General features: G+C 46.9%; 1 protein-coding gene across 1 annotated transcript in view; it reads left to right on the forward strand.

The window, feature by feature from the left end:
- Positions 1 to 1,452: 1,452 nt before the first annotated feature.
- The window catches only part of MIER2 (MIER family member 2), a 40,809-nt gene continuing 27,858 nt past the window's right edge, over positions 1,453 to 14,403 (forward strand). Inside the window, exon 1 of the mRNA XM_063146913.1 lies at positions 1,453 to 1,475. Coding sequence (XP_063002983.1) covers positions 1,467 to 1,475 — 9 coding nt within the window. The 5' untranslated portion in view covers positions 1,453 to 1,466. The remainder of the gene's footprint in view (positions 1,476 to 14,403) is intronic.

Raw genomic sequence — 14,403 nt, forward strand, 5'->3', positions numbered from 1 at the left:
AAATTTGCACCAACATTGTCCCTCACCCCTCTCTCCCTTTAGTTCCAATATCCCTACTTTTTTTTACTCTTCCCTTCAACTTCTTTACTTTCCTCTATACTTTTAACTGCAATCCCTTCTTGTCCCCATCCATCCCAGCAAGCTTAGAGTGACATAAATGTTTTATGTTAAATAAGTTCTTCCATTTTAACTCATCCCTATTTGCATTATACCCCTCTACTATTTTCTCTCTCAAAGTTTTACCTGAACTCTCCCTTTTGTCCAATCTTACTCCTTACTTACCGCACCTGCCTCTAAGACTCCCAATTTTCTCCTCACTGCTCTACACTGTACCTCAGCTCTCCCATCGTGTCCCTTCCTTGATTCCATATTTTTCTCTTCCTTTACCCTTCCCTAGACCAATCCCACTTCTCCCACCTTCCCCCTACCAATTAATTCCTCTATATTTCTCCCTTTTCCCTAACATTTATTTATTTAAGGATTTTTATGCCGCCATTCAGCCAAAAAAGGCTCTCACGGCGGCTTACAAAAGTATTTCTTGACAGTCCCTGCCCACAGGCTTACAATCTAAAAGACATGACACAAAAGGAAAGGGGATTGGGAGGGAGGAGGAGGAGGGGGAAAAGGAAAGCAAACTCAGGCACTACAATCTTAGTTGGAATTTCCCCTTCTCCCACATACATAAGATCCCCAGGTATATTATTACCTTATGTCCCCCTCCGCCCCATTTTGCATTTGCACACTTGTCTTAGTGCCCCCATCTCTCTCCCTACAATCCCACATTTTGCCTCAGCTCTGTTCCCTCCCAACACTTCTTCCCTAGACCCCCATCTTTTCCATCTCCCTGCAACACATTTTATCTCATCTTTCCCCTCCTTTGTCCCAATCTCTCCCACTTCTCCCATTGGCTTTCTTTTTACTCTTCCCCAGTTTGAATCGTAGAAGCCCCAGCTCCTTAATCCCCACATGTTGCCCCACATTTCTCACTTTATTTTCTGCTTTACTCTCCTCTCTCCTCTCCCACCTCACATTTTACCTCAGTTCTCCCCACCTGCCTCATATTTCCACGGCTCTCAGCTCACCCCATTTTACCTGTTTCCCCCCCACTTCCCCTCCCCTTTACCTTGCCCCTCTTATCTCCCCCCATTTTACCTCAGCACACCCCACTTGCCCCACATTTCTCACATGGCCACCTCTTCCCTCCTAACATTTTACCTCTGCTCACCCCACATTTCCACTTCTGACCCCCCTCCTCCTCCTCCTCCTCCTCCTCGCTCCCCCCCACCTGCCTCCCTCCCCCCCATCATCTACCCTCTCGCCTCCCCCATTTGCCCCCTCCCCGCCCCTCCTTCCTCTCTTGCCTCCTCCCCCTCCCCCTCTCATCTCCCGTGCGTAGCAGCCAATCAGCGGGCGGCTCCACATCCGGGGCTCTCCTCGCCCCCCCCAGGCCGTTCGCACTCTCGGCTATGGCGGAGGTGAGTGTGTGTGAGAGTGTCAAGGGAGGGGGGGACGGAAAGTCGGGTCTCTCCTCCGTCCTCTCCCCGCAGAGGCGGACGGGGGCACCCCGGTGGGGTGGGGAGGGGTGGGGCTTGCATTTGTTTTGGGGGGTCTTCTTGGGGAGGAGGAAGTGGGGGGGCAGTGGGGGCTTTTGGGGACCCCCCCAGCTGGGACTTATGGGAAGGCAGGAGAGGAGCTGCATAAAGCAGGTGGAGTTTATTCTTTGAATGGGCGACTTGGAGGTTCCAGCAAGGGCTAAAGGGGTGCAATGGAGGCAAGGATGGAGCACTTGTGACTTTCTGGGGGTGCAGTTGGGAGTTTTCTGGGGGGTCCTAAGCATTTAGAGGTGAGGCTGATGGGCATTGAGGGCTGGAGTTTTGGGGGGGCTTAGTGAGGACTTCGGGGGTGCAGGGGTGGAGGTGTGAGAGCTGTGGGGCTCTGTAGGGTTGGGGAGAATTTTCTGAGGGCAGCAATGACTTTGGGGTGCAGCAGCGGTCCACAAAGCAGCTGGAGTTTTTTGGGGAGAGGGCTCAATGAACACTTAGGGGGTGCAAGTGTGGACATGTCAAGATTGTGGGTGCTATAGGGCTGAGGAAGATTTTAAGGGGGGCAGCAATTACTTAGAGGTACAGCTAATGCTGTAGGTGGGGTGGAGGTGTCAGCAAAGATTTAGGGGTGCAGAGGCAGCTGGAAACGTGTTTTATGGGGTCTATGAGTAGTGTGGCTGAGACTTTCAAGGGGACTCCAGGGAATTGGGTGATTGGCATGAAGCAGATGGAAGTTTTGGTGGCTTCTGCAAAAAATTATGGGTGCAAGGACTGTCAGGATGGAAGTGGCTTTTGTGGGGTCGGGGAGACTTTTATATGGGGCAACTAATGGCCACAAAGTAGCTGGAGTTTTCTTTAGGAGGATTCCAGAGAAAATTAGGGGAACCAGGGGAAGGTGGAAGAATTGTGTGTTTCATGGGGGAACATAAAACACAGCTGGAACTTTTATTGGGGGGGGCGAATCACATGGACTTTGGGGGATTCAGGTGACGAGAATGAAAGAGCTGGAAATTTTGGAAGGATGCAGTTTGAATCTGCAAGGACTTTGGGATCCAGGGATGGTGTGTCTTTGGAAAGAGCAGCACAGCTGGGATTTTGGTAGGGGGCAAAGCAGAGACATAGGAATGCCACCGATGGAGATGATGCAGCCAGGAATTTTTGGGGGGAGGGGTTATGAATAGGGCTAGCAAACACTTAGGTGTGCAGAGGATGGCAGTGAGACAATTGGGACTTTGGAGAGGGCACATCTGGGGCGTTTGGGGAGGGGCAAAAGAGCTTTGGGGTTTGCACATGAATTGGAGTACTATATAATGAGGGGTTCAACTTTTGGGGATCAAGTAATTGCTAATGAAGGGATTAAGCTGGAACAAAGGATGAAGCTGACCAAGAAGGACCATAACGGGGTCTTGGAGGGGATCAAGGTAGCTGATATGGGAAGGTGGACTGGAGAAGCATTGTTGGACCTTTGGAGTTCATAGAAAAGGGGAACATCCTGAGCATCAGTAATGGAATTGTTCTTACTTGGGGGCTCACGCTTGTGTAGTTATGGTAGTTTGGAGGTTTCTACCTGGGAAGACATGGGAAGTTATGGAGGCTCGTCTGAGATTTGAAGGGAGATGGGGTCTAAAGAGAGTCAGATTGTAAAGAAGCAGCAAGTAACATCCTCAGCGTGTAGGAGACCATGTGAAAAATGGTGATTTGGAGCCAAGGTGGTGGCGAGGGGTACTGACCACATGAAAAATGGAGTGTCAATAGTAGATCATTAATAAATTAAGGGTGCAGCTGATGGCAATAAACTGTGGTAGCATTCAAAGGGTTGATCCAAGCTCAGATGGGAACATTGGTGGACACTGCTGGTGAGGTTGGGTGGGATCAAGTGGAACAATTGGGGAACTGGCTGAAATTTGGGGAGTAACAGATGGAGGCTGCCATGAGAGGGGAAACCAAGATAAGGGATGCAGAATTGGAAGGCAGTGGGGAAAATTGTTAAGGAGGGCAGCTAGGTATGTATGGGAGGTTAAGGGCATTGCAGGAAAGGAAGAATGGATGAGATGGAGATCTTGGGACACTGCAGGTTTTATCATCTAACTTCCAATAGGTTTCCTTGGATTTAATTTCTGATGTCTTGTTCTCCATTTTGAGTTTGGGGCATGGGCTGGGTAGGATGTAAACCTAAGCAAATAGATGTCATGTGTTCCAGGAAATGGACTCTGTGGGCATGACCACTCGACATCTGTCCACACTTCCGTGTTTTAGTACCAAAGCACACAACTATTGGGGTGTATTTGCTGGAATTCCATACTATGGGGGTGAAAGACACACATACAGTCCTCTTACTTTGCACAGTCTACCAAAGTGTTCCATTGATATTCAGGGAAAAGAGGTTGTGGGTGGGAGCCAATATATTTATTTTATTCAAAGCACTTCTATACTGGCCTTAATTCTGTTTAAAATTTCAGGGTGGTGTATATGTATTTATAGGAGATCATCTTTTGTTGATGATTTGATGCCCATAAGAAAGTTGGTGGAACTCCATCGGAAGTGAGAGAAGTGAGCATTATTACTATTAGATTATAACAGAACAAGATATTATAATCATGTGATATATATAATCATGTGATATATGTGATATATTGTTATTTTCTAATGATAATAATTGTTACTTTTCTCACTTGTTACGGGTTCCACTGACTTTGTCTACGGTTTTCTTGCTATTTGAGCCCCCAATCTTTTTTGTCAATCATTGGAAAGTTGGCTCTCATAAGTATGTGTGTGTGTGTGGGGGGGGCCTTACTCTGTAATGGGTACTTTTTGAGAAAGGCCCTCCATGGAGTGCATTGCAGCAGTGAAATGGAAGTTGCAAGATAATGGTTACCATATCTCCTTTCTTCAGAAAGGGGATGCAGCCATCGAACTTGAATCATAGAATAGTAGAGTTGGAAGAGGCCTATTAGGCCATCAAGTTCAACCCCTTGCTCAATGCAGGAATCCACATTACAGAACTGACAAATGGTTGTCCAGCTGCCTCTTGAAGGCCTCTAGTGTGGGAGAGCCCACAACCTCCCTAGGTAACTGGTTCCATCGTTGTACTGCTCTAACAGTCAGGAATTTTTTCCTGATATCCAGCCGGAATTTGGCTTCCTGTAACTTGAACCCATGATTTCGTGTCCTGCACTCTGGGAGGATCAAGAGGAGATCCTGGCCCTCCTCTGTGTGACAACCTTTTAAGTATTTGAAGAGTGCTACCATGTCTCCCCTCAATCTTCTCTTCTCCAGACTCAACATGCCAAGTTCTTTCAGTCTCTCTTCATAGGGCTTTATTTCCTGACCCCTGATCATCCTGGTTGCCCTCTTCTGAACACGCTCCAACTTGTCTGCGTCTTTCTTGAAGTGTGGTGCCCAGAACTGGTAAAGCAGCTCTTTATTAGCCAAAAGCCAGTCAGAGTCCTGATCACGCTCACACTCTGGACTTGATCTTTCAATGAGGGTCAAGCTTCACTGGTACGCAACTGGCCCTTCTCATCCAGAGTGCTGGGATGTACCAGTAGAGCAGCCTTCCCAAACCTGGTGCTTTCCAGATGTTTTGGACTACCACTCCCATTGCCCCCAGTCAGAATGTTATTATTATTATTATTTATTTATATAGCACCATCGATGTACATGGTGCTGTACAGATAACACAGTAAATAGCAAGACCCTGCCGCATAGACTTACAATCTAATAAAGTTGTAGTAAACAATAAGAAGGGAAGGAGAATGCAAACAGGCACAGGGAAGTGTAAACAGGCACCGGGAAGGGTGAAGCTAACAGTATAGAGTCAGAACAAACTCAAAGTTTAAAAGCTATAGGGAAAAGAAAAGTTTTTAGCTGTGTTTTAAAAGCTGTGATTGAGTTGGTAGTTCTCAGGTGTTCTGGAAGAGCATTCCAGGCATGAGGGGCAGCAGAGGAAAATGGACGAAGCCGAGCAAGGGAAGTAGAGACCCTTGGGCAGGCAAGAAGCATGGCATCAGAGGAGCGAAGAGCACGAGCGGGGCAATAGTGTGAGATGAGAGAGGAGAGATAGGCAGGAGCTAGACCGTGAAAAGCTTTGAAGGTCAACAGGAGAAGTTTGTATTGGATTCTGGAATGAATTGGGAGCCAATGAAGAGATTTCAGAAGCGGAGTGACATGGTCAGAGCGGCGGGCCAGGAAGATGATCTTAGCAGCAGAGTGGTGGACAGAGACCAGCGGACTGATGTGAGACGAGGGTAGGCCAGAGAGGAGGAGGTTGCAGTAGTCCAACCGAGAGATAACCAGTGCGTGAACGAGAGTCTTGGCAGAAGAGACAGACAAAAATGGTCGAATCCTGGCAATATTATACAGGAAGAAACGACAAGATTTAGCTACTGCCTCGATATGAGGAATAAAGGAGAGCGAGGAATCAAATATAAAGCCAAGGCTACGAGTTTCCTTGACCGGAGTAAGCGTGACATCGTTGACAGTAAGAGAGAATGAGAGGTGAGGAGAAGGTTTAGGAGGAAAAACAAGCAGTTCAGTTTTTGCCATATTGAGTTTCAAACGGCGATGAAGCAGCCAGGCTGAGATATCTGAAAGACATGCTGAGATACGATCGTGGACATCAGGAGAAAGTTCCGGAGATGAGAGGTATAGTTGTGTGTCATCGGCATACAGGTGATATTGGAGGCCATGAGATTGAATGGCCAAGGTTCAGGAATGGTGGGAGTTTTAGTCCAAAACATCTGGGGGGCACCAAGTTGATACAGATCTAAATGGAAAAATAGAATTGGGTGTAATCATCAGTGTATTGGAAATGTCTCACTCCTAGTCTTTGACCAATCTCTTCCAGCAGCTTTAGATGTTAAATAGTAAGTAAGGATAAATTTGAACGCTGCAGCACAACTCAAGATAAATCTCAGGATGATAATGAAAAAAAATTCCCCAGCAGAATTTCTGGGTACACTGAGCGAAAGGAGTAGAGCCAGTTTAACACTGGAAGCCCCCCTTCACCTCTGCCAATTCCTGAATGTGACCCAATATTATGGTCAACTGCACAAAGCAATGCTGAGAGATCTACATGAACCAACAGGAAATGTATCCCTTGTTGAAGATCATCCACCAGTGCTACGGTGACTGCATTCAGATGATCCTCCAAACCATGGTTTGGAAGGTCAGGACCAAGCCCTGTGCTTGCGCTTTCCCTCCTCCCTTGGTGCCCGGGGCTCTAGTTTGCTATTAGCAATTCCAGCTCCGGGTTTCTGAGGTCCCTTGGGCAAGACCCCTCCATTGGCCCACTCTCTCACTGAGACTCCCTCCACTCTGCTATTATTATTTATTATTATTTATTACATTTATATACCGCCCTATAGCCAAAGCTCTCTGGGCGGTTTACAAAAAGGCCAGGGCCAGCACCTGCTATTGTCACTAGTTGCTGATGCACTTTTCTCATCATCATTACCACTTGCTTGTTTGACAGGCTGAGCGCAAGACAGCAGCAGCACCTATTGCTCCTCCTCACGACCTCTGTTGTCTGGGTCAGAGTGAGAGGCAGGTGAACAGGCAGGTTGCATGAAGAAGAGGAGGATCATCTCCAGAGGGCTCTTGTCCACGGGAACCTGCTGAGGTGTGGGCCCTCGACAGGTGCCCGACTATGCCTACTCTTGATGCCGGCCCTGGCTTTTATATCCAAATCAACAAACAGTGGTTTGATCAAATGAGAATGGAATTGGTTAAGCCTTGGGCTAGAGAAAGAGGAATGAAATGGAAGAAGGAGGGGTTCCTTCCCATACCTCCAAATCATGGCTTGATGGATTGTCTAAATGCAGCTTAAAGCAGTCTTAGTCCTGTGGCCAGTTTGGAAACTATAGGAGTGGGATAAAAGAATTGTTGATCTGATTTCTCCAATATCCATATCACCTTCTCAAAAACATGGTCAGGGGATTTAATTGGCAACTCTGATCATCATTGGGCATCTGCTGTGGCCTACACCCCTATCCCTCCTCCGCTTGGGTTGGATCCAGGCTTAACGGAAGACCATTGAAATCAGTTGGTCTTAAATTAGCCATGACTAACTAAAATCCCACTGATTTCAGTGGGTCTAAATATGACAAAGTGTGGATACGTCCCTCTGCATCTTCACCTGCCTTCTCTGAGCATGTAGGGAAGCAGTGACAAGTGAGGCGATGGGGCAGCATCTCTCTGTCTGGGCAGTTGTGCAAATATGGGTCTGAAGGGAGAAGGCAGCAGTAATAGGCCCACTCAAGGAGCGGGTCTGCCGAGAGCATCTGGCCCCAAGGCACGAATGAGCACTGAATGATTGTCACATAAGACCAAACCACAATGTACTCAGAACCTACTCATGACCCTGTGTTTGGCTGAACTGTTTAATTTTTAAACTTTGGCAGCTGTAATTATGTGGAACTCATTGAGTAATAGGGAGGTGCATCCTGATGTGTGTCAAGTGTGCTTTTTAAGTACGGTATAGATTTACACGCAAGAGAAAATGAGCTGTAGTATGTAGCGTTACGATGGAATTTCCTCATTGGTGGTTGTTCTACAATGGAATCTATGAAAACTTGACTTTTCATTGAAGGAAGAAAAGGCTGGGTATTACCTTGAGTTTTTTTTTACTTGTGAATTAACATGAAATATTGCATGAAGTTTGAGGCAATCTTCTTTGAAGACAGAATTCATCCCGAACTCTCATTTCTTGGTAGTTGTTTGGACTTGGTGGCCATCTGGATTGGTGCCACCAGAGGAACTTTAAGAAGAAACTTGAAAGTGTGACCTTTTAGAAGGCAATGGAACCTACCACTTACATCACCAACAAGGCCACTCAGCACTTCTTATTGAAGGGACATTTTTAGCACCCATACTTCTGCCAACCAAAGTTCTTGTTAGGATCAGTGGGAATTTGAACCACTTGATCTGATTGTCATGGCTTTCCTGTGGCTGCAGAGTTGAAGATAAAAGCATCCTTTCAGGACACCAGCGCATGGAAGAGGAAGCTCCCTGTTCAAGTCCAAGCTGATTCTGATAGTGCATCGCTAAAGTGTGACTATTCTTGTGACAGTAGTGAGGCTGGAAAAAGTTCTTCAATCTATCAAAGAGGGTTTCAATATTATAAGAACATAAGACGTGCCCTGCTGGATCAGTCCAGGATTCCAACTAGTCCAGCACTCTGTTCACACAGTGGCCAACCAGCCATCAGCCAGGGATGAACAAGCAAGACATGGTGCAACAGCACCCTCCCACCCATGTTCCCCAGCAACTGGTGCACACAAGCTTATTGCCTTGAATACTGGAGATAGCACACAACCATCAGGGCTAGTAGCCATTGATAGCCTTTGCCTCCAGGAATTGATCCAACCCCCTTTTGAAGCCATCCAGATTGGTGGCCATCACTACATCTCGTGGTAGTGAGTTCCATAATGTAACTCTGCGCTGTGTGAAGGAGTCCTTCCTTTTATTTGTCCTGGATCTCCCACCCATCAGTTTCATGGGATGACCCCCTTGGGTTCTAGTATTTTGAGAGAGGGAGAAAAATGTCTCCCTGTTCACATTCTCCATACCATGCATAATGAGCCAGTGTTTAATTTTTGTTACATTCCACCTTTGAACTGAACTGAAAAGATTGTTCAAGATCTATAGGAATTGGCCTCAACTTGTGTTTTATATATTTAGAGGACCCCAGCCCTTGAGTTTGGAAAAAGAAATCAACATAATCTTTAATCCACTTGCTGAAAGTGAGTTCTCTCTTGGATCAAGCCGTTCACTGTTCCTAACTTCCATTCCTGTCATCCATTGGATTCTTTCTTCAAGCAGACAAGACTACCTCTAATGAGATTGCATCCTCAGTTGTTAATAAGACACTAGGGACTAGTGCATTGCAGCACATGTTGTGCTCTTGGCTTTGAGTTGAAGGCATCCTCTTTGCAAAGTTTTCCTAGTAGGCAAGGAACTGATATTCCCATGGTTGTGTCTCGAAATTCAGTGCTCCACTGCCACAGAACCTTGCTGTTCTTAAGAAGGCATCTTCTGCCTGGCGGCATTTTGATTCCTGATTCTGCTATCTCCAGTGTTAATGGCTGTTTCTTCCGAAGCATCTGTGTGCATAGGACACTGTGAATGGAAGGTGACTATTTATTCATGGCTCTCTTTTAAACAGTCCGGGTCTAGAGACTATAGAATCCTAGAATCATAGAGTTGGAAGGGGCCTATAAGGCCATCGAGTCCAACCCCCTGCTCAATGCACGAATCTACCCTAAAGCATATATCAAGAAAGGTTAAGGGAAAGAAAGGAAACTGAACCATAGGAAGGGGCAGAAAGAGAGGATGAAGGACAGATGTGAAGAGGGGAGGTGTAATAGCTTAGTGGTGGAGCTCATCCCTTGCATGCACAAATCTCTAGGTGGGAAAATCCCCAGGCTGGGAAAAACTCCCATCTGACCCTGGAGAGCCACTGCCAGTCAGTGTAAGGCAATACTGAGAGGCTCAGTCTAAGGCAGCTTCCTATCTCTGTTCCTTTCTAAAGCAGCCTTTTATTCAGAATCATGAGATCTGGAATCTTACTTTAGCTTTAGAGGAAAGAGCCTAGCTCGTTGGTAAAGAACATGCTTTGCACAGACAAGGCCCCAGGCTCAGTCCCTAGGACATGACAGGTGCCAACCAAGCCTGGGAAAAACCTCTGCCTGAGAAGTTGGACCGCTGCTGCCAATCAGAGTGTGCAACATACTTTAGTCCCGATTTTGAGGATGGGTGCAAAGGGGGGACTTTAGGAAACCTGCTGTCATGTCTAGCCTTGCTCCCCCTGGGTTGGAAGAAGGTGTTTCAAGTGATCAATCAGAATCAGACTCTGAAGTAGAGGAGTCAATGCGAGAAACAGATCAGCCTGTACCAGTGGGGGAGAAAGCTCTCACGGGCTCTTCCCCAGCTGGGAGCGAACTTTCTCCAGAGCTTATCTCCTCAAGGGCAAATAATACACAGTCAATGGGAAGCCAACATTCTTCCGAGGAAGAGAGCATGGAGAGGTTAGCCGATCCTAGAGTATGCCGCAGACTAAAACGGGCGGAGCTAAAGGAAGGCGAGAGAAAGTCTGCCCGGTTGGTGTCCCGTCAGAAGCCGCCTCAGAACTAGTCTCTCTGAAGTTAACGCATCTTGGGAAAAGGCTTTCCATTATCCTTGAAAGGACAATTGTCTCGCTTAGTTTGCATAGTTTTGCCTAGTTCCAAAAAATAAGATTCTCTTCAGGTGGGAAGAGATGTTTATTGCTTAAATAAAGCTTTGTGGATTACTTAGCAGGCCTCATTATTGTCTCCCAAGAAGGCGGGAGGTTTTGAGAAACACGACACCTGTACTTTGGCTTTCTTAGGAGAGTGAAATATTTAGATTGCAAGTGGAGCATACATGCTTCATGCTCATGAAGAGTTCTGTGGCTCTTGAAAGAGTCACATCATCTTGTATCAATCTATGTGCCATAGGAAGCTGGCTTATACCAGGTCAGACTGCATGTCCATCCATCCACCCCAGACTAAGTCTACTCTGGAAGCAGTGTTCCAGGGTCATCTTAGGCAGAGAAGGGTCTTTCAATCCCCTGGTACCTGACCCTTGTAACTGTAGATGGCTGGGATGGAACCAGAGGGCTCTGCCACTGAAATGCGGTATGAAAAGAGAATCACATCCCCCTATTAGTAAAGTCAGTGTCTCCCATGCAGGTGCAACAATGGAATGGAACCAGTTCCCTAGGGAGGTCGTGGGCTCTCCCACACTAGAGGCCTTCAAGAGGCAGCTGGACAACCATCTGTCAGGGATGCTTTAGGGTGGATTCCTGCATTGAGCAGGGGGTTGGATTCGATGGCCCTGTAGGTCCCTTCCAACTCTGCTATTCTATGATTCTATGACTGCAGGAGAGTCACTCTGGATAGAAGTAGGGGACCCAGGAGGCTTAGAGGAAAATATCTGGTATTTTGTGAGTAGGAGAGGGAAGGCCCGTAGGGTGAAATAAAGCCCCCAAAAGGAGAAATATTGGGCTGCCATGGGCAGTGGGAGGATTCCAAAGATGGAATGGCAGCAGGTGAGGGCTGTGTGCAAGTGTAAGGAGAGGGAGCGGGCCCAGTGAGGACAGGGTTAGGCTGAGCACTCTGTTCAGCTTTAATAAGTAGCAGTGGGGGAGGAAAATGCTCACTTGGTGGGGTGCATCCGGATGAGTTTTTTTTTTTTTAATGTGCATTATTGACAATCTGATGTGGGGTTGGTGGGGAGTGCAGGTGTCGTCTTCTGTTTCTTGCTGTCCTGTGCTGTCCCACTGCTTGCCTTTATTCTCTCCATTACAGAGGGAAAGGTGACATCGCTGCCCAATGCATTTTGATGATCAGGGGTCTGGAAACAAAGCCCTCTGAAGAGTGACTGAAAGAACTGGGCATGTTTAGCCTGGAGAAGAGAAGACTGAGGGGAGACATGATAGCACTCTTCAAATACTTAAAAGGTTGTCACACAGAGGAGGGCCTGGATCTCTTCTTGATCCTCCCAGAGTGCAGGACACAGAATAATGGGCTCAAGTTACAGGAAGCCAGATTCCGGCTGGACATCAGGAAAAACTTCCTGACTGTTAGAGCAGCATGACAATGGAACAGTGACCTAAGGAGGTTGTGGGCTCTCCCACACTAGAGGCCTTCAAGAGGCAGCTAGACCACCATCTGTCAGGGATGCTTTAGGGTGGATTCCTGCATTGAGCAGGGGGTTGGACTCGATGGCCTTGTAGGCCCCTTCCAACTCTACTATTCTATGATTCTATGATTAGTAGCTGTGTGTGTGTGTGTCCGTTTGGAGGCACCCATGGTGGCATGTCCCACTCAGTCATCCCCAGGAAACAGCGTGCATGTAAATCATGCTATCATTTGATACTATTAGCTGAGGATTTTGGAAGGATTAGAAAGGAGAATAGATAACGTTATTTGAAAAAATGGGGTGTGCGCATGGATGGAAATTAAATAAAACTGATAGGGTTGGAAACAAAAAGGAAACATGAGGACTTGCACTGATAGAAAAATGAGGGCAAGAAACTTTAGTTGAAGGGGGGGAAAGGACCATGTGAAAAACTGCAGGTAACTGTTCATAGGCAGAGTAGACCTGAAACAGACGCACATTTCTAAGACTGAAGGTTGAGGGTAAGTGGACAAAGTGATATTAAAATCAGCAACAGACCATAGCAAAGAAGTAAAAATCATACTGATTGGTGAAAGACAGAGGGTGTACAACTGGAAAAGGTAGAAAGTCACAAATGTTTTACATCAAAGGGGGAAGAAAATAAGGTTCTGGAAGAGAGAAAACCATTGATAAGGTGAGTAACTTAGAATAGTAGCTATTAACAGTCACGAAAAAGGAATTATAGGAACTAAAAGAAGGAGAAATGAAAGATATGCATGTGAATTCAAACATAGTCTTGTGGGAGGCGGGAAGCTGATGATGAAAGTGCAAATAGTTCAGAAAAGAAGAATAGAGCTGACGATTTAGAAAGTGAAAGAAGGCGCAAACCCACCCACCCTATTTGTATTATGGTCTCTGTTTCTGTTAATTGCTTTATCTGGATAATTGTGGCAACAGAAGTCTCATAATTCTGCTTTGGGAAAGAGAAATGATTCGGGTGGGGGGTGAACTGGTGAAGGACAGGGCAGTAGTGAAAGACAGACAGCGTGCTGTTCTATGTGGTGGTCTGGAAGAAGCATTGTGAACTACATTGGGGAGTGGGCTGCATTTTCTGAATGCTCTCAGGTAAGACGTGGGGGAAGGCTTGATGATTTCTTAAAAAGTGGTCCTGGGGCTTAGGAATGTTTGAGCCCTGCTCCTTCATAGAAAGTTAGAGTTGGAAGGGATCTTGGAGACCATGTACTCCAAGTCCTTGCTCAGTGGTAGAGTGCCTGATTTGCCTACAGAAGGTCCCAGGTTCAATCCCTGATATCTCCAGGTAGGGCAGGAAAAAGCCATGCCTGGGCTAGATGGACCAAGGCCCAGATTCATGAGGGAGTTTCCTACGGTTTGGGACAGCCTCTGCTTAAATATCTTTGGTGACTGAGAGCCTGTCACCTCCTGAGGCAGCCCATTCCGCAGTGAAAAGCTCTTGTGGTCAGGGCATTTCTCCTCCTGTTTAGCTGAAATCTGCTTCTCTGCAAATTCCAGCCATTGGTTCTAGTCCTTCCTCCTGGAGCAACAGAGAACAAGTCTGCTCCTCCTTCTGCATGGCAGCCGTTCAGATACTGGAAAGCTGCTATCGTCATGCCTCCCCTAAATCTTCTCTTCTCCAGGCTAAACATGCCCAGCTTTTTCAACCATTCCCCTTAGGACTTGGTTTCCTGACCCCTCACCATCCTGGTTCAGCTTTAGCCCAAATGTACATTTGTGGAGCCAGTTCTTGATTGGTTGGTTGAATCATAGAATAGTAGAGTTGGAAGGAGCCTACAAGGCCATCGAGTCCAACCCCCTGCTCAATGCAGGAATCCGCCCTAAAGCATCCCTGACAGATGGTTGTCCAGCTGCCTCTTGAAGGCCTCTAATGTGGGAGAGCCCACAACCTCCCTAGGTCACTGGTTCCATTGTCGTACTGCTCTAACAGTCAGGACGTTTTTCCTGATGTCCAGCCAGAATCTGGCTTCCTTTAACTTGAGCCCGCTATTCCGTGTCCTGCACTCTGGGAAGATCGGGAAGAGCCCAGAGAGCCCTGGCTATGGGAGCGGTATATAAGTGTAATAAATAAATAAATAAATAAATCCTGGCCCTCCTCTGTGTGACAACCTTTCAAGTATTTGAAGAGTGCTATCATGTCTCCCCTCCATCTTCTCTTCTCCAGGCTAAACATGCCCGGTTGGTT

Source organism: Elgaria multicarinata, chromosome 23 (genome assembly GCF_023053635.1).
Source record: "Elgaria multicarinata webbii isolate HBS135686 ecotype San Diego chromosome 23, rElgMul1.1.pri, whole genome shotgun sequence".
Classification (NCBI taxonomy): Eukaryota; Metazoa; Chordata; class Lepidosauria; order Squamata; family Anguidae; genus Elgaria; species Elgaria multicarinata.